The following is a 25,214-nucleotide window of genomic DNA, read 5'->3' on the forward strand; positions in this document are numbered from 1 at the left end:
CCAGCAGCGGTGTGTGACCTAAACCTGATGGGCAACGGATTCTCGCTGTTCGCCGTGTGGGTGAACAGCTCCCAAACACGTGTGCCCCCGAATGTCCACGCTCTTTGCTTTTCTAAATGGCAAATACCATATAGTGGTATATGCTGAATGTGTCCCCCACAAAGAGTTGAAGTCCTTGCTCTCAGTACATTAGAATATGACCTTTGGAAATCAGGTCACTGTGGATATAATTAATTAACACTGCAGTCACTAGGGTGGGCCCTAAGCCAGTATGACTGGCGTCCTGATAAAAAGGAGAAATCTGGACACAGAGAGGACTCCATGGAGAGAGCACTGTATGAAGACTCACAAGGAGTAGGTGGCCATCTCACAGTCCTTAGAAGAAAGCAGCCCTGCCCATACTGTGATTTCAGACTTTGGGGCCTCAAGAACAGTAAATTTCTGTTGAGTTGCCCAGTTTGTGGTGCCTTGTTAAGGGAGCCCTAGGGAACTGATAACATCAAGTATTCAACCTAGCTATGCAGGGCAGTTTTTACATGAATCCTAGAAGCTTAAAAGTGCTCACTATCTTGCTTTTCTGGCAACAGATTACTTTTTAAGCAAATTCTCGGGGCCCCTGGGTGGCTCAGTCGGTTAAGTGTCCGACTTCAGCTCAGGTCATGATCTCACAGTCTGTGGGTTCCAGCCCCGCATCGGGCTCTGTGCTGACAGCTCAGAGCCTGGAGCCTGCTTCTGATGCTGTATCTTTCTCTCTCTCTGCCCCTCCCCTGCCCACGCTCTTGCTCTGTCTCTGTCCCTCTCTGTGTGTGTGTCAAAATAAATAAAGATTAAAAAAAGTTAGAGGAAAAAAAGAAAATTCTCTCCCTGAGGTATTCCTGAATGACAGCCAGTGTCCTGCCTTGACTGCCGGAGGTTCGGACAGCGGTGGGGGCCGCCCTTATGACACAGGAAGAGCCAGCACTCTTGGTTCTCACCTGCCCTCTGCTCCCCTCGTCAGCCCTGCTGCCCTCAGTTCCCCTTTCCTCCTGCTTCCTTCCTTTCCCTTGAAGTGCTCAAGGTACTGACGTTTACAAGTTCACTAGCATCCAGGGGCACCTGGGTGGCTCAGTCGGTTAAGCAACTGGCTCTCGATTTCGGCTGAACTCATGATCTCCTGGTTTGTGAGTCTGAGCCCGTGCTGGGCTCTGTGCTGACAGCAGGGAGCCTGCTAGGGATTCTGTCTCTCCCTCTCCCTCCCTGCCCCTCCCCAACTTGTGTTTTCTCTCTCAAAATAAGTGAACTTAAAATTAGAAGTTCACTTGCATCCAGTCCAACTCTCCAAGCACCAAAACAAGGTCTCAGGTTCCCTTGCAACGTTTTAGTTCCGTGACATAAAACCAGCTTCTCGGTAACGCTCTGTGCAGGCAGCCCTGTTGTGCTACAAATGTGTCAACGTGGTCACCGACGTGGACCTGTGAGGTGGGCCTATGCAAAGGACAGCTTCACGCCGTCCCAGGGATGGTTCCCATTCCGGGCAGAAGAAGACAAAGGCTGGCTGCTGTGGACCACTTAGTCCCCCAAACCCGGTCGCCCACTGGAATCATTCCGGAAACTCCTGAATAAGAGCAGAAACCCATGGGGCGCTACTCCAACCGCGAAGATTCTGACTCAGTGGGCCTGACGTGGGCCACGGGAGCTTACACCACCGTGGCGACTCTACCACGCGGCCTGGTCTGGGAACCACGGACTTAGGGCGTTTGGCTCCTGTAATAAATTTCAGCTTCGTTTCCCACCTTCTCATATTTCTATGCTTTTCAGCAGACTTCCTGAGTCTTCTCGCGAACGCTCGAACACACAAAAAACAGCTTCCACACTCTGGGGGAAAACACACATACACCTGGACAGAAAGTCTACGTGGTTCCCCTCCTGCCCGAAGGGGGCCCAGGCGGGTGGAGTGCTGGGTCCCGTGGTGTTTCGCCCATGGCCGTCACCCGCACCTGACGCCACAGCCGGACTCCTGTTCCGCTGTCGCTCTCCATGCATCCCGCACAGGTCTACACGTCCGTGCTCCCACGGGCGTCAGTGGCTCTGCGCTGTAGGCCCACCTGCACCTGCCCCTTGGCCGGGCCGGGAACTTCCCGCCACCCCGTGGGACTCACTCCCCTGGCCGCTCCCCTTGATCCCACACCCTGCCCCACCCAGGCGGGACGACACCTCGCACCTCTGTCTCCACAGGCTGCCTGGGCAGCCTCCTCCCTCTGATGCGGCAGCTGCCCCTCCCCCTCCTCCCTCCGACGCGGCAGCTGCCCCTCTCCTCCCCCTCCTCCCTCCGACGCGGCAGCTGCCCCTCTCCTCCCCCTCCTCCCTCCGACGCGGCAGCTGCTCCTCTCCTCTCCCTCCTCCCTCTGACGCGGCAGCTGCCCCTCCCCCTCCTCCCTCCGATGCGGCAGCTGCTCCTCTCCTCTCCCTCCTCCCTCCGATGCGGCAGCTGCTCCTCTCCTCTCCCTCCTCCCTCCGATGCGGCAGCTGCTCCTCTCCTCTCCCTCCTCCCTCCGATGCGGCAGCTGCTCCTCTCCCTCCTCCCTCCAATGCGGCAGCTGCCCCTCCCCCTCCTCCCTCCAATGCGGCAGCTGCTCCTCTCCCTCCTCCGTCTGACGCGGCAGCGTCCAGCTCTTCCGCCACCCACACCCACACGCTGTGCCACCTACATCCTGTCGCGTAGCTTCAGGCCTCCCCGCCGATGCGCCGTCAGTGTCTCGATGTACTTCTGCGAACGTGCCCGTTTCTAATTTTACTCAGATTTACTTTAAACGTGAACGGGGCATTCTTGCCATAAGTATAAAAACGGCACCCCTGCCGCACACGTAAAGCAGACAAAACCACGCAGGACACAAAACAAGTCCCGCTTGACCCGCCAGCCGGAGCTCCGCGTGCAGCATCCTCCCCCCGCAGGAGCCCTGCACGGGTCAGAGCGCCAATGAAAACCTACTCGGAGCCTTGCCCCTCGAGGCACGCGTGAAGTCTGAAGGAGCCCGAAACGGGAGTCCCCGGGGCGCTCTCCGGTATCTCGCAGACACGTGTGGGGTCCCGTCTGCGCGCTGCCCCCCACCGACGCTTGCACCACGGGTGGTCACGTCCCGACCTCTGCGAAAGTCTGACCGATGAGAACCATGCTCTGCCTTCGAGGCTTAGAACGCACGTCTCCTCCTTCATAAAGCCACTGCTCACCGGCACAGTCAAAAGGAAGTTCTCTGGCCCCTGAGCTCCAACGACATCTTACCATCCACTTGGAAGCTGGCCTCAAAAAAAAAAAAAAAAGTAGGGGCGCCTGGGCGGCTAAGTTAAGCACCCAACTTCGGCTCAGGTCATGATTTCATGATTCATGGGTTTGAGCCCCATGTCAGGCTCTCTGCTGTCAGCGCAGAGCCCGCTTCGGATCCTCTGTCCCTGCCTCTCTCTGCCCCTCCCTCACGTGCATGCACACTCTCTCTCTCTCTAAAATACACACTTAAAAAAGAATAGGATCCTTCGTCTGACTTATGATTCCTGCAGGACTGCACTCCCTTGAGCACAGACTGGGCCATCTCTTTCCTAGGAGCGCCTGTCACCTCACCTTCCACACAAGATGTCATAAGCACAGGTGAATAAATGACATGAATCAATTTCTGAGCGCATTCTGTGGATTTCTTCTCTTTTGTAAAAGCTTAGCGAGGCAGATTCCAAATTCTGGGATGGCTTTATTCATAGTCACCCTAAACTGGAAACAACTCCATGCCCCTCGGTGACTTCTTCACCAGCAACCAACTACCTTTTGCCTGCACGCGGTCACCCAGGGTGTCCTCCACATCTGGCTTCTTTCACAGAGGGATCGTTTTGAAACTGCAGGACACCTGGTCCAGTTTAAGCTGCTCTCTGGCTTCCTACCGCACCTCGAACGAGATCCACAAGCCCCAATGTGGGCGGCTGGGCGCGGTATGAAGTAACCCCTACCTGTAAGTTTCTCCTACTTCTCCTCTCCTGCACCACCCCCCCCACCCCCGCTCGCCCCCCAGCCTTCTGTTCTCACACTAGCCACATCCTGTCACTTCCCAGCTTTGGCTCCAACTCTGCTTGGCTGGCTCCTTTGTGCCCTTCAGGTCAGCTCAAGCCCCCAGGGGCGCCTCTGTCACCACTGCGCCAGCCTCTCTCCCTCTGGGACGTCACCCCCTGTTTCTTTCCTGGCATCTGTCACAGTCGCTACTGCCTTGAGCCTCCCTCCCTGTTGTCTGAGTGCCTCTCCAACTGGGATGTGGGGTGAAGGCAGGGACTGTGACGATCTCACCCACTAGGCTCTCCCACCATATAGTGCTCAGGACACAGGCTGGCCCCTGACAGGTGTTCAGTGAAAGCTGTTCAACGAAAGGATAATTCACAACAGGGAGAACCAGAACGAGGGGCTTGAAATCCAAGCTGAGTTAACATGGGTGAAAGTACAATCGGGAGCTGTTGGCATCCACGGTGCTAAACTAAACGGTAAGTTTTCCGCAGGCGAACAGCACGCCAGAGACACAAATGTCTGGGGGCTGCCGCAGCAACACTGTGAAAGTGGGGCCATCGGTATTTGTGTCATGTGACCCGAACAGGTGAGCTCCTACATCATGTATTTGCTCTCTCGTGTGAGCACTTACTGAGGACACAGCACGTGCCCTGCAGAGAATAAGATCTGGAGGGTGATGAGACAGACAAGCCTCGCCCCCGCTCCCAAACGCTCACAGGAGGAGCACAGGGGAATTTTAGGGCAGCGGAAATACTGTGTGTGATGCTACAATGGTGGGTACACATCGTCCCACGTTTCTCCACACCCACGGGATGTGCAAGTGAAACTTCACGTAAACTGGAGATTCTGGGAGATGGTGTGTGAAGGCAGGGTCGTCAGTTGTAACAAATGTACCCCCTGGTGGGGATGTTGAGGGGGGGGGCAGAAGGAATAGGGGAAATTCTTTACTTTCCTCTTAATTTGCTGAGAACCCAAAACTACTCTAAAAAAAATAAATAAATAAAGTCTTATTGGGGGGGGGGGGGGAGGAAAAAAACAAAGTAACCGCCCCAGTCCTGTGGGAAAACCACCATGGAAATACCAATTACATTCTGATGAGGAGAGCGAGCTAACAAGGTGCCCGGGGAACAGGGAAGGAGGCTCAGCAGCAAAGGTTCACAGGGGGCATGACCTCCCCAGGCTGGTAGGTCACAGAAGACGGAACAAAGGCACAGCAGGGAGGTCAGGGAGCAGCCCAAGCTTGGCCTGAGCCGGACAGGCCTGCAGGGACTGGTCACCAAAGGCTGTCTGGGTCTGTTTCCAACAAAGACGAGCCATGGAAGGGCTTTGAGCAGAGAAACAACGAATCAGATCTATTTCAGAAAGAACTGAAGCATGTTGAAATGACACATGGAAGGAGGAACCCTAAACCGTGTGACTTCCTCAGCTACCAAGAAGGAACAACTGACATGTGTCAACAACTCACCGTGTGACAAACTTCTGCTTTTATCTCTTTCAAGGCTCGTTCAGAAAACACACAACCACAGCACCGCAGGAAGCAAAACCTGGAGAAAGAATCCAAAATGGAAGTTGACTTAAGTAATAATTTTTAAATTACAGCCGGATTATCAGCTAACATTTGTTCAGTTTAGACAAAGGCCAGGGACTAAAACAGAAAAATGGTCACATTTGATTCCATTACCGGAAAAAAACTAGTATGTCCTATATACCTATTTATACGTAGAAAAAGAAACAGAAATAGAGAAAAATACAGGCCACGGTCCCATTCCTGCTGCCTTGCAAAAATCCTTTAGAATCAAGTCTCTCCTACAAATAAGATAAATACATTAAAAATAAAACCACAAACATAAAAAGTCAAAAGACAGAATAGGAACTCAAAGAGAATATTTTATATATATATGAGATTGAGTAGGAGTATTCAAAATGCTCTTAAAAAGCAAAAATAAACAGTGTGCTAGAAAAATGGGCAAAAGACATTCACATGTGATTCACAAAAGAACTATAATTGGCCAAAACATAAAAAATGTTTAAGCGCAACTGTTACAGAAATTCACTGCAAAACGTCATATAATGTTTTACGTATCCGACAGTGACAAAAGAGACTGAAGGTGTCCAGCAGGAAACTGAGGAAACAGGCATGTCTGTTGGGGGGCGGGGGGTGGTACAGCACGGTGCATCTTAGAAGGACAATTTGGCAGAGTCCCGCACAAGAATCACCTTTCGGAATGTCTCCTATAAAACCTGCCCACGAGGGTACAGATGCGTAAATATGTATTTATGAAGCTGTGTAGGACAGCGCTGCTTGGAACAAGGAAAAAGAAAGCACCTAAATGTTTGTGAGCAGAGGAATGGGTACGTAAGTTTGGAACACTCACACAGCTATAAAAAGAGTAAGGTAAATCTGTATGCAAGGCTATAAAAACATACTCAAATTAGAGAAGTAGGACAAAAAAGAGGTTACGATATGTATACTGTGTTGAACACGTTTACATTTCTACTGGCAGAGGCGCAGGAAGTGTGGTGTATGTGCATTGGTGCTGGGCGGGTCTGCAGGGGGCATTAAACTCCAAACAGTCAAGAATGCTGCCGCTGGAGGCGAGGACTGGGGGAAAGGGGCAAAAATCATCAGGTGTACATTTTACTTTACCTGTTCCTCTAAAAATGCCACAATAGAAGGTCTCTCCAATTCCCTAGGGATTAGAGTGGATGCAGCTTGCCTCAACAAAAACCCAATTAACAACAACCATACTAAATTCACTTACTGTTGTTTACAACAACAACAAAAAAATTCTATTTTATGGATGCTTACTAACTACTAGTAATTTAAATTTGTTTATTTTTCTTTAAACAAAGGCTCATTGTTTTCATTACACCAGTCACTTATTTCTATTTTTCTCTATATTTGAATCTTTATTATATAACATTTAATAAATGTACAAAGTAACCCCCAAATCAATTTTCTAGTGTGGAGGCCCTATTAATAGCAGGAGGGCAAAGCCAAAACACACAAATTCACTGGGAAGAGAAAAGAGAGATTAGCCAGGGGATGAAAGGGAAAAACTAGGGAAACCACAGTTGAAGCAAAAGCTATAGGTAACCCCTGCTCAAGACCCCAGAGTTGAGTCTGTTTCTGCTAAGTTCCTCTTTCAGGGTGAACCATGGTTTTCTTTAAAAAAAAAAAAAAAAGTGGAAAGCCAGACACAAAAGGTCAAACACTGAATGATTCTATGTATAGGCAGTATCCAGAAGAGGCAAATCCATGCAGACAGACAGCAGACTGGCGGTGGCCAGGGGCTGGGGAATGGGAGGGACTGCTCCACGGTCAGGGGGTTTTCCTTGGGGGTGAGGGAAACCGAGGAAGGAACTAGGCAGAGGTGCTGACCTTTATGTTATGACTTTCACTTCGAGATAATGTGTATGTACCCATGTGCAGAAACACACACAAAAGTAGGACAAGCTTAGGCAGGTGAGTCGGCTTCCCCAGAATATTGCCTGCTTGACCCTAACAGTGAACTTTAGCTTTTTAACTAATTGATTAATTCTTCTTTCAGCTCTATTTAGGTATAATTGACAAACACAAATTATATACATTCAGGGTGCACAACTTGATGTGATACGTACACACACTGTGAAATGATCACCATCAAGCCAATTAACATATCCACCACCTCAGTTACCACTAAATGGTCAACTCTGAGGGGCTTAAAGGATTTAAATTCACACTGTCTGAAGAGTAGCATCTTTAAAAGCTCCCTGGGCCGAAAATTTTCCTTCTCTCCAAATCCATAAAGCCACAGGTTATTCCAATTCGGAGCACGGTGCTTCCTCCCTCAGGCACAGTTTGCCCCGCATGGCGCACACACGTCTGTTAAGCAGAAGTGTGCAAAGGTGCCAGAATGCTCCAGGTTCAATGTGGTTGTTTACAGACCAACGGAAGTTTTTACTTAGGTGAGCTACGTCTCCCCTCTGCCCCCAGCCTAACCCCATTTCCTGAATGAAAATGGTCAAAAATTACTACCTTCCACATGTAATATGTTAGGCAGAAGATTCCAGATGACAACTGGGACTACCAGCTTTTAAAGATATTTCTAAATGGTGGGAAAAGAGGTTAAACCTTTGGCTCACACTGAGGCATCCTATAAAAAGGCACCTACTGAGCCATTCAACACTCATATTTTTTAAGGCAAAAGTACACAGGTCACTTACGTTCGCTACACAAATGTCAACCTTAAGATTTCTGGTGCTCTGCTCAGAGGATTTGTTCGCTCCAAATTTAAAGCAAGTTACCATCACCAGCTGGGTCTTTAGCTGACTGACTGACCACACATCCGGTAAAACGATTTTCCGCTGCCTGTTTTTCGGCAGTTATGAGGAAATGGAAGTTGTCTGGTGGGCAACATTTGTCCTTTGCTTTCTCTCCCAGAGGAAAAGACCAAATAACGCACCTCCCGTGTCGCATGAGGAATTTTAAAAATCCCTCCCTACTCTCGGCTCTCCTCCTCTCAGGAACAGAAGGCACAGGCACCGAAGCTGGGTGCGCTTGGCCACCACGTCACAAACGGCCGCCAGGGAATTAACACGGCCTTGTGCCAGCTCTGTTGCCTCCGAGGCACCCCCAAACCAAAGGACGCTTTAAGCAGTCTGTGCGATCATAAAGCTACAGCGCAAACCCTAACAGTGCCCGTCCGTCTGACCGGACTCTCCAGCAGCTGCCCCACATCCATCACTGACCTGTGCCGGCCATTCATCTCCAAGCCCACAACGGGGCAGATGAAACGTGCCCGCTGGAGGTCATCGTGTTTGTCACCCTTTGTGTTTCCTTTATCCCCTTCCCAGGCGGGATTATCAGAAAGCCTTAGTTCTGTCACGTTCTGTGAAAAAACATCAATATTTTAAGAATTCATCTGATAAGTGGATCCTCCTCAGCCTCAACGACCGCCGAAGTCAGCAGAGAAATTGTTATTACAGTCCTTTCCCGTCCAAACCTCTTCTTCCTACTTTCCTTTGGCCGTCACTTATAATATGAAGAAAAACTGAAACCACAAATTGTGATAGGAAACGAGTTTTCCAATTCACTGACTGGCAAGTGAATTAGTTAATTTCTACTTTACAATTATTTTGACACTTAGGGAAAAGTAACTTTGGACGTGAAAAACTACGCCACTAAGAGAAAGCTCTGTATCCGTTTCATCCAGAAAGGAACACTTTCCTTCCCTGCAGATGAATCCTCACTGAGGTGTTCCATATTACTGGCCGCCCATGTTTATTTAATAACTGAACAGACAGTAAAATCTGTGAGACCACGGTCTAATATCCAAAGCAGAATATTAGCCAGAGAATACTACTAGATCCCAAGATCTGGCCATTCGGGTTTTCAAAAATTCACCTTCACAAGGAGTGATCTAATGGCTCCACTTGAGCATCTGACATTTAACCCACCATTTTGATTTCAGCACTCCGGACAGCAGCCGAGAGCCTTGAAAGGAAAGCCACTGTGCCTTGGGTCGGCTTCCTGGTTGATGCGGCCATGTGTCTCCTCAAGTTCTCGAAGTATGTGTGGACCAGTATATGACAGTAATGATAATCTGGCATATTTGCATCATTTTATCTGAATCCTTCTGCTTTTACAGTTCTGATTTCTTGGAATTTTTTTCTTTTTTGCATTAAAATTAAAAGTTCAACCATGTACCTTGAATATTATTTTAAATATAGAACTGTATAAATTAATTTCAATGATCATCATATTCAAACAAGATCACTACGCTACCATGGGTCTTTTAAGGAATGAATTCTCTTCCCAAGATAAAAGGTGACAGAAATCAACATGGTTATTTCTAAAGCATGACTTTAGCTACATCTCAGAATTACTAATTTGCCTGAAATTAACTGTTCTTGTATCCTGTAATCATTGCAAGAATTCAAACAAAAAACCTAATATCATAATAAAAATTTTAAAAAGAAAAAGAAAAGAAAAACCCGAAGCCTTACATGGGGAGTCAGGCATTCTGGTTCTGGGTTAAATGTGTCATTCATTGTGTGGCCTCAAAAAGTCATGGATAGTGAGAATTCCCACCTGTGGGATGAAGTGTTTGACAAGCTTGATGGTCCCCAAGTTCTCTGCCACTTTTCTGATTTTTCTCCCATCGACCAGATTTGAAAGATTTTGTCCTCTCAACCAACTTCCTTTACTTAAAAACTTGTTTTTCCATTTAAAAAAAACCTTTTTTTAATGTTTGTTTATTTTTGAGACAGAGAGAGACAGAGCGCGAGTGGGGGAGGGGCAGAGAGAGAGGGAGACACATAATCTGAAATAGGCTCCAGGCTCTGAGCTGTCAGCACAGAGCCCGATGCGGGGCTCGAACCCATGAACCATGAGATCATGACCTGAGCTGAAGTCGGATGCTTAACTGGCTGAGCCACCCAGGTACCCCCTTGTTTTCCCATTTTTATGAAAGAACTTTAACTGCCAATCAGAATGTCTAAGTAGCAAGAAATACTACACTGATTTCATAGTGATCTACCTAGAAGTCTCTAGTTCTATAAGAATTATAGAATTGAATAAAAAATTCAAGTAGCCAAGCTTTAAATACAAAAATGATGTCTCCAAACATTTATTCATCACATTAACAATTTTCAAAGTTCTTTTGCACATATTACATCATAACAGATTTATAATGCAGGAAGGCCAGGTGTGGGAATTTCTGGCTTGAGCTTTAAGTGACCTACCCCAAATCACACTCTTATTAGATGGTTGGGTGGGACTGGAATTCCAAATCTCAGCCTTCAGTCTATAATGTGCACGAATTCTACAAAATAAATCTTAACCACTGACACCCCTGGAGCACTTCAGAATCACCTGTCTTACCTTGATGCTTTTAATGTGAGATGTTGCCTTCCCAAGAGCCTTTTCGGAAGATTTGTCCAAAAGGAATTCAATGACGGCATCTTTGTTATAAAGTCTGCAACAATAAGGGTCAGTCCAAACACTGTGGCAACAATCAACCGCCACACAAAGGAGGAAGAACTAAACTGAGCTCAATCCAAAGTCATCTACACTGGATAACAGAAATGGCTTGCATCGCTAAAAAAGTAAATTAAATCCTGGTTCAACTATCTCCACAGTATACAAAGAAAGAAAGTAGTTTAAACCAAGGGTTGCAACCTGGCAATCTGAGGACTGATTGGGATCTGAACAGTATGGAAATTTAATATAAAAGTACACATTTTCAACTTTCCCTGGAAAAAAAAAAATCAGAGGTTCTGGAACCACTGGGCCCACTTTCTGGAACAGCAACAGCTGACTGGAAATGAGAAGCAGCTGCCCTTTCAGACAGGACACGGACTCTCCAGTTTTCTCCAGTCCCCACCATTCCCTACAGCCCCACATGGCTCCTTCATGCGTTTATGTTTATAACGGAGCTCCTACTGGCCCCTGAATTTTCAGATCATGAATTAAATAAATCAAACTGAATAGGAAAATGCAGAAACATGGTCAGAGACAAGGAATGATAACCTAGGCTTCACACATTTGTTTGAGATGATTCACATTTCATGAATCAAGAACCGTACTTACACACTGAAATTCTTTTAAAAATTACTGAATAAAAACTCATCTCAATTAAGTAAAGGAACCATACCTGCCAAGTTCACAGGCAACTATGGGTCGCCTTAGTATTTCCTGACTTAAAGTACAATAGTTCCACTGGGCCACTAGTTCAGCATCTTTGTCAACCTAAGGGAAAAAAAAATCCCTTCAATTAACTTTCACCTCCGAAAGACATATGGTCCCCAGTTCTACATATAAAGGCTAATTCAGTTTTACCACATGTGATGATTTTTGTCTTTGAAATCAAAGATAGCAACACACGAAGCTGGGACTTAAAAAGTCAAAGTAATCAACACCATGTCAAATAAGTTCCCTCTAAATGTGATACCTAAAACAAAACATTCACATCAAATAATTAAATTGCCTATGCAAGCTGCATATAAATATTAGCATTTGCATCCTTTTGAGTTATTTATTTTTTGTAGTAATCTCTACACTCAATGTGGGGCTCGAACTCACAACCCCAAGATCAAGAGTCACACACTCTTTCAACTGAGCCAGCCAGGCAGCCCTGGCCAGTATTAGCCCAAATACTAATTTGTATCTTAACTGTAAGTTAGAGAAGCCATACAGAAAACAATAAGCAGTACTGCTTAATTTCTATCAATGGGAAAGGCTCCAAAGCTTTAGCAGAATATAAGGACTCAGGACTCAGAAAATAGGTTTGTTGTTTTTTAAAGTTCAGCACAAAGACTACAGAATTCTTTTAATGTAGTTAAAAAAATTTTTTAATGTTTATTTTTGAGAGAGAGAGAGAGAGAGAAAGAGCGAGAGAGGGGTAGGGGTAGAGAGAGAGGGAGAGACAGAATCCGAAGCAGGCCCCAGGCCCTGAGCTGTCAGCACAGAGCCCGATGCGGGGCTCGAACTCATAGACTGCGAGATCATGACCTGAGGTGAAGTTGGACACTTAACCAACTGAGCCACCCAGGTGCCCAAAGGCTACAGAATTCTTAATAAAAATCACCAATTTAACACTGTTCATTAGGGAGCATATCAAATCCTTACCCACATTATGAAAACCCAAACATAAGACCTTCCATTGCCCTCAAATGCTATTTCACCTACATAATATTCCATGTCCCACTCTTTTCCCCTCCTAAAATGCCAAAGCTGAATAATATAATAGGATGGCATAAGTGGGACAAAATAGGAAAAGACAAAAATGAGGAAAAATTCCCTTCAATTTAATTTCTACAGTAACAACTGCTTAAGTGTTTATTGTGTGCCAAGCGCTATGTTAAGCAGTTTCTGTGACTTAATCTTTTAGCCCTCATAAAAACCCTGTAGCTTAGTATTTTTACTTTGTTATTGACGAATTGGGAGTACCAAGAGGTTAGGTTACATGTCCAAGGTCACACAACAAGCAGATGAAGGAGCTAAGAACCCAAGCAGGCCGGCTCCAGAGACCATGCTTCTAATCGCTACTTTCTATTGCCTATTATTTCAAACAGAACAAAATAAAAATAAAACCCGCATTATGGCAACTGTTATTCTATCTATACCCCAGGTCCAAGAGCCACACTTTGACAGCTTAAACAGCTTTTATCAAAATTCACACTGTAGCTGAGCCCTGAGAAAACCTGCCACCAGTGAGGTCAATTTACTACATTGTCTGCAGATGCAAAAAAGCCATTCAAGTCCAGGATCTACTTTCTGGATCCCTTACCTTCTTTACCCATAGTCCTTAGCTGATTCAAAAAATATCGGGAGAGGTGGGGGCAGGGAGAAAAGCCATAAACTAATCTTTACCCAGGGATCTAAAAATTGGTAACCCCCCAAAACTTCTGAAAACATTTTTTTCCCAAGGTCTGTCTTCTTTTCAGGGCAAGGTCTTAAATTCCAGACCAAACACACCATATGAGTAGTCAAAAATATTAAATTACTATATATCTGGGGCACCTGGGTGGCTCGGTCGGTTCATAGGTTCAGGCCCCACATCGAGCTCTGTGCTGACAGCTCAGAGCCTGGAGCCTGCTTAGGATTCTGTGTCTCCCTCTCTCTCTGCCCTCCCCGCCCCCCAAAATAAATAAACATTAAAAAAAAATTTTTTTTAATTACTATATATCTATCCGAAATGTAAGCAATGCAAAGGCTGGACTCTGTTCCCTGCTGTGTCCCCAGGGCCTAGAATGGTGCCCATGGCAAGCATTTAATAAAGTATTTGTTGAACAAATAAGAATAACACAAATCTATCCTGCCTGAGCGCTCCGGCTGTCTCCGATCACCCTTTCTTCTTTTCTGTCCCCTTCTGACACCCTGCCGAGCTTTTCATTAAGGTGCTCCTCTTCAGCCCTGGCCATGAGTTAACAAAACCAGCTGCATGCTTTTCTGGCAAAGCTCTTATGAGTGTCGACTCTCCAGCATTAGCCTATGCACATGTAGGTGTGATCAGAGGGCACCTCCAATCTCTTGAGTGCTCATTCATTCTTGCATCCAACACTTATCTACCAGGTGTTGACTGTGTGGCACAGGTAAGACACACAAGGTCTCTGTTCACGTAAGAGAAAGACAGACAATAAACAAATAAAAACTGTGATTAAATACCATAGAGAAAAACAAAGCAGCAGAAGAGGATAGAGAGGGAATGTATTTTGCAACAGTGGACTGAAATGACATTTGAGGAAAGAACTGAACGAAGTAACAGAGGTGAATGATATCTCGGTGAACGATGTATCAGGTTGTGGACATTCTACTCCAGGCTGAAGAACAAAGGTCTGTGTCGCTGAAACAGAACGAAAGACCTGGAGGGGGGGTGGGTAGAAGATGAGGGGTGAGAGAGACAAGGCATCTGATCACACAAGACCTGGTGGGATTTTCTTCTGAATATGACAAAAAGCTGCTGGGCGGTTTTAAACACAGGGGTGATATATGAGATTTACCTTTCAAAAAGCTTTCTCCAGCTGCTGAATGGAGAATACATGGAGCACCCACGTGTGCCGGGCGCTAAACTGGGTGCTTTACGTGCCTTCTGTTATTAAAAAGGAATTACTAACACTTCGGGGCGCCTTCTGTTATTAAAAAGCAATTACTAATGCTTCGGGGCGCCTGGCTTAGTCGGTAGAGCATGTGACTCTCGATCTTGATGTCATGGGTTGGTGCTCCATGACGGGCGTAAATTATTAAAAAATAAATAAATAAAGCATAAAAAAAAAAGTAATTACTAATGCTACCTTTGAATTCCTGCATAAATGGTTGGAAATCCCGGCCTCATTAGCTATCAGTTGTGTGATCTTGGTCATGTTACTGACTCAGTTTTCCTGTTAGCAGCATGGAAATTATATACAATGTTCTCAGTTACCTATGGGAATTAACAACTACCTGCTCATTCATTGGGTACTCACCATATTTACTGTGCCAGGAACTGTGCTAGTTGTAGAGGGGGAAAAGGCAAAGCCTCTGCCACAGGGAGCTTACCTTTCTCTGTGACGGACCTTAATCAACCACGAAGGCAGTGCACAGAGTGGTAAGATAGCTTTTTAGGAGAAGGGCCTGCTCTCGTGTGGATAAGGGAACCTTTGGGAAGAATTCCCGGAGAAAAGGAAGTTGGTGTGTACAAAACTCAATCAACAGCAGCCACCCGTATCCTTGTTACTAACTAACGGCAGACGGGCTTTAAATCCTGGCCCTGGCACTTAACTAGCGGGGTAACTTTGTCCTCCCGGCCCTCAATTTCTAGGTCCGAAGAGCGAGGATAATGACAGTAAGAACTGTACGAGCTACCCCATATAAAGCGTACCCCCAGGTGAACGGCAAAAGCAAGCACTCAATAAAGGTCTGATATTAATACTGTCGGTAATTCTGAGTTCTCCAAATGAGCACGGCAGCGTCAGGAGCCCCGCTGGCTCACACCACCCCCACCTCCCCCTCGCTCCCTGGGGACCCCACACCCCCGGCCCCCACCGGGCCCACGTCGCTGACCTTCTCAACCTTCTTCGGCCCCTTCACCAGTTCGTGTCTCTTGGGGATGGTTCCTCCGTCGCAACCCATCGCAGACCGGGAGTCAGAATCCCCAGCAGCGACCACTTCCGGGAGTTCCCGGCGACCGCCGCGGTCACTTCCGGCGCGCCTGGATGACGCGCCACGCCCGACGCGACGCAGTGGGGCGGATCCGTTGCCAAGCCCCGGTTGCCATGGCGAGCGTCGCTAGGCGGTGGGCGAGGCCCCGCGGCCCGGCCTGCCGGAGCGCGCGCCAAGCCTTGCGCGCCGAGGGGCTGGCGGGGCGTCCCTCCCTCCTCCCGGTGGGCGCTGGATTTCTGCCGCCCTGTGGCGGTCGCTCGCCGCGGTTCGGGAGCGGGGGTGACTCAGGAGCACCCCCGGTTCTCAGGCCCCGACCCACCCCAGCACGTCTGACTGTGGGTCTGGCACATCCCCGGAATGGGAGCGCCTGGAGGGAAAGGGGCGCATTTTATTAACGCAATTAATGATGCATGTGAATGACATCTGTTGTGTCAGAGAACCATCACGTGTGCAAAGGAGAACTTGTAACTGAGCGCCACCGTGACTTTAACACTCTCAACAAATCCCGTGAAGTGGTGTTCTAGGAGGTTCTGGGGGAGTAAGATTCTCTAGGCCTGCAACTTTCATACTGCCGTGTGGACCGTCTATAGATGAAATGTTGCAGAGTTGGTCCAGGAATGTATCCGATCCACAGCCCCCTTTATTTATTTATTAAAAAGCAGGTGTAGTGAACAGAGGCAGCTTTATCAAGGCTACGCTGATGTTTGCTTGCCTTTTCCAAGAGATAGGTTGTATTAGGTCCATAATGAGAGGCCAAATCCCTTGCAAAACCCCGGCTAAAATCCATGACTGTCTGCTTTCAGGCTCTTGACTCTCTTTCTAGTTTTTCCTTTAATTATGGTAAATATTAGGGGAAAGTCTAACCACAGCGAGTAAGGTGGACCTATACGATTGGATGTTACCTTGCTGACCACAGTGAGACATAAACAAACAAACAAACAAATATCCCTGAAAATATTCCCCAGTTGGGAACAGAAAACGTGGATATGAAAACTTCAAGGACTGTAACATTGGATTCTCTGTGACTGCAATTGATGGGAATTTAAAGAAAATAAACCTTTTAATCCGTTGGTCTCTCATTGCCTTATGATTTATTTTTATGCCAATCACAGGAATTGTAAACTGTGAGCGTGGGGACTTTGTTTTAGTCCCCATCGTAGCCTCGGTGCCTGGAAGAACCTTTGGCTCGCTCAGTATGTATTTCCACAATAAGCCCAAAGGAAGTACAGACACGTTCAGCGAGGGTGATAAGTCCAGTTTGGGCAGGCCCTAAAACTGCTAGGTACTAGGGGAATCCATTTACAAGTACAGAAATAGAGGCCTGGAAAGCTTACAAGTACAGAAATAGAAGTCCTGGAAAGATCAAAGGACTCGCCCAAGGTCCCACAGCTGGTAGGAGGGAGAGCTGGGACTGGGTTCCAAGATTACTTTTCTCCCCCAAAGGACGGACAATCAGGGACGGAATAGCATAAACCCAAAGATCTTTAGACAGACTCTCAAACCAGTGCTCTTTTCTGGCAACAGAGTCTGCCCCTCCCCTAGCTCATTTGGAGAAGTGAAAATAAAAATACCTGCTCTGCATTTAACCATGGCGGTGGACCGGGAGATTGGGAGGCACGGTTTCCTCTGTCTTTGTAACTTAGGAGCAGGGGGTACAGCGCCTTCCATTTTCCGAATGACAAACCTGAGACTGAGCTGTGCAAGGTGTCTTGGCTCAGGGGCACACGGCAGGTGAGTAACAGGAGTTCAAGATGAGAGGCCTTCTCAAGTGAGGCCCATGGAACTACAAATGCCATGTTCCTTAACCTCTCCCCCAAAGCTACCGTGACACCCAGCAAAGCAGTGACCACTGGGTGGGCCGTTGAAACTCAGGCAGCTGGATTCTTTTTTCTCTTCCTCCTTGGTTTCCTCATTTAGAGTATTGGCTATTAGGCTACGCTGTGCTACCGAAAATACACAGCTTAAGCTTTTATATAGTTAATATCAGCGGTAGCAACTCATTTGTGTTTAGAGCTGGCTAAGTATCAGGTACCTCACTCGGTGTTTCACGCGCTTTGTGCCATTTTGCTTGAGCCACATTAGACACACTGGAGTCATCAGCTGCTGTTACCTTCCACTGCCTTTGCTGAACGAACTGACACAGGATACTCCCTTGTGAGGATCTTTGACGACAGCTTTGCCCCAGCCGGGCTGTGGATGTGAAGGGCGGGAGATGGATGAAACCAACAGAAAGAAAACCATGAGCCCCTAGCAAAACCAGTATTTCTTAATCCCAAAAGGGTGTTGGGACCCACTGGAGAATTTGAGAAAAAGTCTGGACTCACTCCCCGTGGAAAAATATCCGGTCGTACATAGAAAATATTGCTGCAGTTAATACGAATATGTAGCTCATTCACCAGCCCCTGAGGCCCCGGCCAAGAACAAGTAGTTTAAATGTTCCTACTGCCTGTTGCAATTGTTTCCAAATGTTTTAGTCTTCTGAACCGTTGAGGGTTTGATTTCCTGTGAGCTCTCCCCCTGCGCTGTAGTTTGAAATTCTGTCCGGGGGCACCTGGGTGGCTTAGTCTGAATGTCTGACTCTCGATTTCGGCTCAGGTCGTGATCCCAGGGTCGTGGGAGCGAGCCCCACGTCGGGTTTTGTGCTGAGCATGGAACCTGCTTAAGATTCTCTCCCTCTCTCTCCCTCCCTCTCTCTCTCAATAAAAAAAAATACAAATACAAATAAATAAAATTCTGTCTGGACAAGGCTGACAGGCAAAGTGACTCATTTTGAGAGTTGGCATGAAAAACCAACAAATATGTGTTACGGTTCTTTAAGACTTTTACAGCCACATCATTCAAGGTTACACTTAAGAGGATGTCCGAAGGAGGGTTAAAGTAAAATAAAGTGGGAAATGGAAGTAATTGCTGAGATAATTCAGGACAAAAAAAAAGTTACTCTTAATTTGCAGTCTTAGGGAAATAGTAAACATATTCCAGGAATATACAGGCCTTATGTCTACCCATCCCAGCTCATGTCTCCCCCTTCCCCCCAGCACCCCCACCTCTCTTGGCCCCAGTCACACTGGCCCCTTCTCTCCTCTGAGGGCTCCAGGTATGTTTCTACCTCTGGGCACCTGCCTTGCTGTCCCCTCTCCAGGAACACTCTTTTCCCCTGTGTGCCAGGCTGGCTGGCTCCCTTGTGTGACTCAATGTCTGCTCTAGGACCCCTCCTCCGAGCTTCTCCTCTGACCACTACCCCCACCTTGATTTAATTTCATCATGGCGCCTACCACCCCTGGCATCATATTATAAATTTAAATTTTGACATCTTGTGTGCCGTGGATTTTTTTTTTTTTTGCATTGATTATGATTGTTTAAATATTGCATCAAAATAAAATGTATCTTGGTTGCTAGGTTTTCGGGTGCCCCTTTACATTTTGCGTTCAAGGAGAATGCCTCACTCACCTCACCTCTTCTCGCCCTGGTTTCCTGCCGCCCCCCCTTTCAGCTGGAAGGAAGGCTGCACGATGCAGAACCTTTGTTTTGTCCCCTGCAACACCTCTGGTGCTCAGCAGAGGCCTGATAAAGGGGAGATACTCCGTAAATATTTGTCCCACGAATGAATGGAAGGAAGAAGGCATTGGCAAATCAGCCTACCCTAAACGGGAGACTTTTGCACATGGGAAGCTTTGGGAGAGCTGGATGCATATTGGGGGAGAATATAAAATTTTTAAAAGCTGTTTTGTGTGTATATATAAAAAAGATAGTTGCCCCCAAACCAGAAACACAGCTCACCAGCGCTTGTCACACTGGAAGATCTCTTCACTGGGTTCCTCGTCACTTCCATCCCCCTGATGAAATTTAACTTAATTGAGGTCAAGTTGCTATCACCACGGGCACCACCACACCAGCCACTATTTCCTCTTCCTACCTTGAAAGGAAGCAGTACAGAGTTCTGGGCATTAAAGAAAACTACTCAGCAAAACATTGCTGAAGGTAAAAAAAAAAAACCAAAAACACACAACAACAACCGATACTATTCTACTTTTAAATGTTTTTCAGAAGTAATGGTCCTATTGAATTAGTGGAAACTCATCCCATAACTGCTCTCTTTCAAAAAAAAAAAAAAAAGGGAAGGAAACACATTTAGCTAACAGCAGCAGTTTTCAATTGTTTTAAAGCCAATGGTTTTGTACTTTGTCAACAAAGTTGAACTTGGTTTGAACTCATGTCAAATATATATATACACACACACATATGTACAAAAATATAGAGAGAGACAAATATGTCTCCAGATATATTTAAATTTAAATTTTTATTTATTTATTTATTATTTGAGAGAGAGAGAGTGAGTGAATCACAAGGAGACCCCATGCTCAGCGCTGAGCCCATCGTGGGGCTCGATCCCATGACCCTGGGATCATGACCTGAGCTGAAATCAAGAGTCAGATGCTCAACCGACTGAGCCCCCCGGGCGCCCCAACCACATATGTTTCTCTACCTGTCTGCCTACCTACGTCTGTAGTGTTCTGAAAGCAATGGAGGTCTGTTGATTACCTGTTAGAGCCTCTCACTTATGAAGGACCGAATGAGTTAAAACGTCTAAAGCGTTAGAACAGGGTCTGGAAGGTAGTAATCACTTATTCAATATGTACTGCTGTCATTACTATTGTGCGAAAATCATCTTGCCCGCTGGCGTGAACACCCATGGGTGCCTCCCCGCAGCCACCCCTCCTTCTTGCAACAACATTCCTGACTTGGGTCAGGGCCCCCGTTGGGACGCAGCTCTCCAGGGTCTCTCGCATTTCTGTATGTCCTCTGGGCAGAGGCACTGACGGCATTTTGTTCTGGATTACCTCTTCTAGGTTGTTTTCAGCAAACACCCTTGGAAGAGAGAGGTGATGTCTCCCTCCGGAGCAGAAAGAGAGCTCTGTTTGCTGCCCAGTAAAGGTCATGCTTCCCTCTGAGGCAAAACTTGGCCAGGTCTGCACAGAGGCCATTATAAAAGACCGGGGTCGCCTACGCTCAGAGTTCTTTGGCTTTGACACAAGCCCCCAGTGCGCACAGCATCACCTGTGCCCTCCTTTGCTTTGCCCTGGGACTTGGGGTCAGGTGGAAAGAAGGAAAGGTGAAGCAATGCTTGCGATGCTGTGAGGAAACTCCTTTGTCTCTGTGACATAGCTCGCCTGAATAGTGTCCTTAGAAGGCTGGCTCATGAGGTTGGCCTTTGGTTGCTTATAAAAGCTGGCATTTGGGGAGGGTTCCCAGCATCCCCAGGGTTGATAAGAACGGGTCAGTCTGCCTAAGCTGTTCATACAACGAGTGTCACTTGTGCTGGCTACGTGCTCTCCTTCTGGGAGCCTGGAGTTAGGGAAAATGCTCTGGAGAGGCTTCCGACCATAGGAACCCCGGGCGTGAGGCTCTCGCGAGCTTCCCTGGCTGGGAACATCGCACGTGTGCTGTCACAACTTGTTGCTGGGGGAATTAGAAGTGTCCCGTGTGACCACGGGGACAGGACTGTTGGCCACTTGAGCCTGGTGTCCTTGGTACCTCACTCTCTGAGCCTTTCCCTTTGCTGGCCCCGTTCGCTGCAATGAATCATAGCCACGACCGCGAACATAATGCTGTCTTGGGATTCCTCCTAGCGAATCATTGGACCTAGGGGTGATCTTGGGGACCCCACACATACCCTCTGATGCCAGCGTCTGTGTCTTCTCTCAGCATCTATGAAACTGGCAGGCTCACTTGTTGATTTAAAGCAGGGGGATCTCAGACACGTGATAGGTGTTGGGAGGGCCATTCTTCTCCCTCTCTCCAGACACATGGGACTGTGTGTGTGTGTGTGTGTGTGCATGTGGGTGAATCCCGTCTAGGTCAACCTGGGTATTACATGCCCTGCTTGTCGTGGGCTTTCAGGGGCAGGCACTTGCTCTAAGCCAGCCCAAGCAGAATCAAACCATTTTCTTCTCCTTTGGCTACAAGCCAAGGATATAACCTGGGGCAGCCGCCTTGCAATCATGAGTGTTAACACAGAGCAAGTGGGACTGAGAAACTGGGCACCCACACCAGCCGGCCTTAACGCCAGGCTGCCCCTGGGCTATTTTAAGATACTTGAGTCAATAAATTTCCTCTGTTGCTTAAGAAAGATTGGATATGGTTTTTGATCGCTTCCAACAGAAGGAGTTCTAACTGATACCGATCACGGCTGTTCAAAGAACGGGGCCTCCCTGTTCTGGCGGAGAGAACCAAGCCAGCCCCACAAAAGACGCGGTCCTCCTTTAGGGACCCTAAGAGTAACTCGGTGAAAATAACCAGCCTTCTAGCAGTCAACAATCTAGAAGTGCCGACCGGGCGAAGAGCCTGGATCTGGTGACACTTTGGGTCACTTGCAGCCCGAAATGCAGAAGGCGTTTAGTGGCTGAGGTGTGTGGAGGGGATGCTGTAACCATAGCAACAGGAGCTGAAGTCCCAGCTGCAAGAGCGGAAAAGGAGGTGGTTTGATTCGAGAGGCGCTTCCTGCACCACCTTCAGACCCGTGCCCGGCAGTCGGTGTCCTGTCCACACCATACCTCCTGCCTGCACCACCACGAGGGACGGCTTTGCCTTTTCCGTGCTAGCCTTGCGCATGAGCACTTGGCCTCTACTGCGTCTCCTTGCACACGTCCGGGAGAAGCATTTGAGTAAGACGAGTCAGTATCGGAGGCTTTGCTTTGGCCCCAGAACCCGGGTGATACGGATCAACGACTCTTCCAAGGAAAGGATTGCTACGAAGGATGTTTTGAGTCACGATTATATTTACGTAACGTTATAAACGGTGACAGATTTGAGACTGTTGAAGCATCAGCCTTTTCTGATTGGGCATGCTGAATTTACCGACACAGAATCTGTGATACACAAAATAAATTAACAAGGAACCCAACAGAACGTGTTATGTTGGAAACAGAACATGCGTCTTTAACTTGATTAAGATAAAACAGCAAATATGTACAGAGTGTAAGAGGCAGATACATAATTTGTACCAAATCTCACAGAATTAAGTCAGTCCAAAATGAAAAACAGAACAGTTGCTAACGGTCGCAATAGGAATTGATCATCTGAAAACAAGTCCCTCCTCCTTGACTTTCACCCTAGCATCTGATACATTGTATATGTATCTCTCCATCATTTGTCCCTCTCCCCACTGGATTGTAAACTCCCTGAGGTCAAGGGCTCTGATCCACTGCTATAGGCCCAGCACCTAGAATCTGACATATAGTACATGCCCAATAAATAAGTGTTGAATGAGTGAATTTAAGACAGGCGTGCATTCAACCAACATAAAATTGGTTTCTACCACGTCACTTGGTACGCCGACCCCACATGCTGTGCTAAAACCTTAGCGAGGTCCTTACTTAATACCTGGCTCTCTATGGGATAAGTCAATGTCCTGGGGTAGCTTGGCCCCTTGGCAATACCGGCTTTGGCCACCGTGGCTGTTTCTGCCCGTTGCTGTGGCCCCGGGCTGGCTTTTCGCATAGGACACAGTTGCACGGCTGGGGACTGGCAAGTTGAAGCTAAGAGGTGAACAGGGAGAAGGCGGGGGAAGGAGGCTCATTCCAGCGCCCCCCTGAATTGCCGAGTGTGTTGTTCCAGCTTCTGGGCCTCGGCCTGGAGGTGCCCCAGGGCTGCCGGGCTGGGGTACTTGAGCACGGCATGCTTGGTGGCCAGCGCGAGGTTCTTGAGCAGGCTGCAAAGGTGGCTGCTGCCACAGAGGATCTCATTGCGCATGTCCCTCTCCTGGGTCTCCTGGCACAGCGTATCCACCAGCTTCTGTCCCACCATGATGACCAGCTTGCTCTGCGCGATGAAGATCTCGGGGGGCTGGCTGTTGCTCAGGCTGCTGTTAAATACGCCGATGGCTTTGAACAGTGCCCCGAAATAGAGCCGGCAGTGTTGAGAAAGGTGGAATCTCTTCTCAGGGTTCTGCTGACTCAGAGGCCGGGGGGTGGGGGAACAAGGATGCTGGAAGACGGAGGAAAGTAGTCGATCAGAGGCAGATTTGATCGCCAGGCTGTGGGTGTCTCCCTTTTCCTGTTTTGCTCAACGTTCTAGACTTTATATCAGAAAAAGTACAGTTTTGTGTGGGGAGCCCCACCGTGCACCATTTGCCTAACAAATTAATGTAAATGTTTTCAAAGCACGGTTACATATAAAGTATGGTATTTACATATACAATATTATATATTGCACTGTATATATAATCTTGCGTGTTAAATACATAAAATCTCATTCAGTATTCTCAACAAACCATTAGAAGCCCGTTCTAAGAAGCAAATGGACAGAGGTGCCTGGGTGGCTCCGTTGGTTAAGTGTCCGACTTCAGCTCAGGTCACGATCTCACTCAAGCCTTGATCCCACGGTTCGTGGGTCTGAGCCCCGCATCGGGCTCTGTGCTGACAGTGTGGAGCCTGCTTGGGATTCTCCCTCTCTCTCTGCCCCTCCCCCTGCTGGCACTGTCTCTGTCTCTCTCAAGAGAAATAAAGAAACTTAAAAAAAGAGAGAAACACATTGACAATGAATAAATCTATAACCTTAAAGAATGCAAGAAAACTCGATGAGATTTAAAAATTTACTCAAAGAACGGAATTTTCAAAAAATCCTTTCTAATTTCAGCATCGGCAATAAACCTGATCCCCCCAAATTTCCGGAAGAAATCCAAATACGCTGACCTATCTGTCCTAATACAATATTTCTCTAACTTGCTAATAAGGTTTCATTTAGAGTTTTCCTTTCATGAGTTTTAGTTTCTGAAATATGGAACCGATGTCTTCCCAAAGCCTAGGCACTATCGAAGATTCTCAGCAAAGGGTGCCTGGGTGGCTCAGTTGGTTAAGAGTCTGACTTCAGCTCGGGTCATGATCTCACGGTTTGTGCGTTCAAGTCCTGCATCAGGCTCTGTGCTGACAGCTCGGAGCCTGGAGCTGCTTCGGATTCTGTGTCTCCCTCTCTCTGTCCCTCCCCTGCTCTCTCTCTCTGTCTCTCTCTCTCAAGAATAAATAAACATTAAAAAAAAATTTTTAGTGGCAACCACTCCAGGGGATCATCAAAAGCCTCTTTGTTAGGTTACAGGTGGGGAGATTGATGCTCCCTGAAGCAAAGGGCTGCCTATGGTCATTCATTTTGTAAAATAAAGATCCAGAGTTCTAGGCGGAGTCAGCTAAGTCTGAATGTCTTAGTCTTTTCATGAAACTGCATGTTCTCTCATCCACCTGTGATCTCAAAGCTCACAGCCTAGAAGAACTCAGCGTTAGGGTGTGACTTCATATGTTGAAACGCCACCCGCTAAGGTGAAGGTAGTAGGAGATGGGCCTTTGGGAGGTAACTAGGATTAGATGAGGTCATTTGGGTGGGGCCCTGGGATGGGATTAGTGCCCTTGTTGGAGCCCTTGTCTCTGCTCTCTGCCACCTGAGGACACAATGAGAAGACAGAGGAGAGCCCTCACCAGGATCTGCCCAAGCTGGCACCCTGATCTCAGACTTTCAGACGAGGGTTCTCGTCCCAATTTGCCCCCGAGATGTCCACATGATCAGACGTCTCTGTCCTTCTCTCTTCCA

General features: G+C 47.4%; 3 protein-coding genes across 12 annotated transcripts in view; 1 reads left to right on the forward strand and 2 right to left on the reverse strand.

The window, feature by feature from the left end:
• RTF2 (replication termination factor 2) overlaps window positions 1-15,685 on the reverse strand; it is a 41,235-nt gene extending 25,550 nt beyond the window's left edge. The window contains exons 1-5 of one of the 2 annotated variants that reach the window (XM_042930615.1): window positions 15,540-15,685; window positions 11,653-11,747; window positions 10,881-10,974; window positions 8,747-8,886; window positions 5,481-5,559 (exon numbers count right to left, since the gene is read on the reverse strand). In XM_042930615.1, the coding sequence (XP_042786549.1) occupies window positions 5,481-5,559; window positions 8,747-8,886; window positions 10,881-10,974; window positions 11,653-11,747; window positions 15,540-15,608 (477 nt within the window). In that variant the 5' untranslated portion in view covers window positions 15,609-15,685. Of the gene's footprint in view, window positions 1-5,480; window positions 5,560-8,746; window positions 8,887-10,880; window positions 10,975-11,652; window positions 11,748-13,819; window positions 14,111-15,539 lie in introns of those variants that run through there. The other variant, XM_042930614.1, reaches the window with a different exon arrangement.
• The window catches only part of LOC122215376 (beta-1,3-galactosyl-O-glycosyl-glycoprotein beta-1,6-N-acetylglucosaminyltransferase 7-like), a 77,690-nt gene that overhangs the window by 29,163 nt on the left and 23,313 nt on the right, over window positions 1-25,214 (forward strand). Inside the window, exon 4 of one of the 9 annotated variants that reach the window (XM_042930610.1) lies at window positions 15,298-15,451. The exons of 7 other annotated variants lie outside the window; for them this stretch is intronic. In XM_042930610.1, the coding sequence (XP_042786544.1) occupies window positions 15,298-15,350 (53 nt within the window). In that variant the 3' untranslated portion in view covers window positions 15,351-15,451. Of the gene's footprint in view, window positions 1-9,468; window positions 9,702-15,297; window positions 15,452-25,214 lie in introns of those variants that run through there. One more of the 9 variants, XM_042930609.1, reaches the window with a different exon arrangement.
• Window positions 22,397-25,214, reverse strand: part of CASS4 (Cas scaffold protein family member 4) — a 38,892-nt gene continuing 36,074 nt past the window's right edge. The window contains exon 7 of the mRNA XM_042930599.1: window positions 22,397-23,621. Coding sequence (XP_042786533.1) covers window positions 23,211-23,621 — 411 coding nt within the window. The 3' untranslated portion in view covers window positions 22,397-23,210. The remainder of the gene's footprint in view (window positions 23,622-25,214) is intronic.

Source organism: Panthera leo, chromosome A3, assembly GCF_018350215.1.
Source record: "Panthera leo isolate Ple1 chromosome A3, P.leo_Ple1_pat1.1, whole genome shotgun sequence".
In the NCBI taxonomy this organism is placed as follows: domain Eukaryota; kingdom Metazoa; phylum Chordata; class Mammalia; order Carnivora; family Felidae; genus Panthera; species Panthera leo.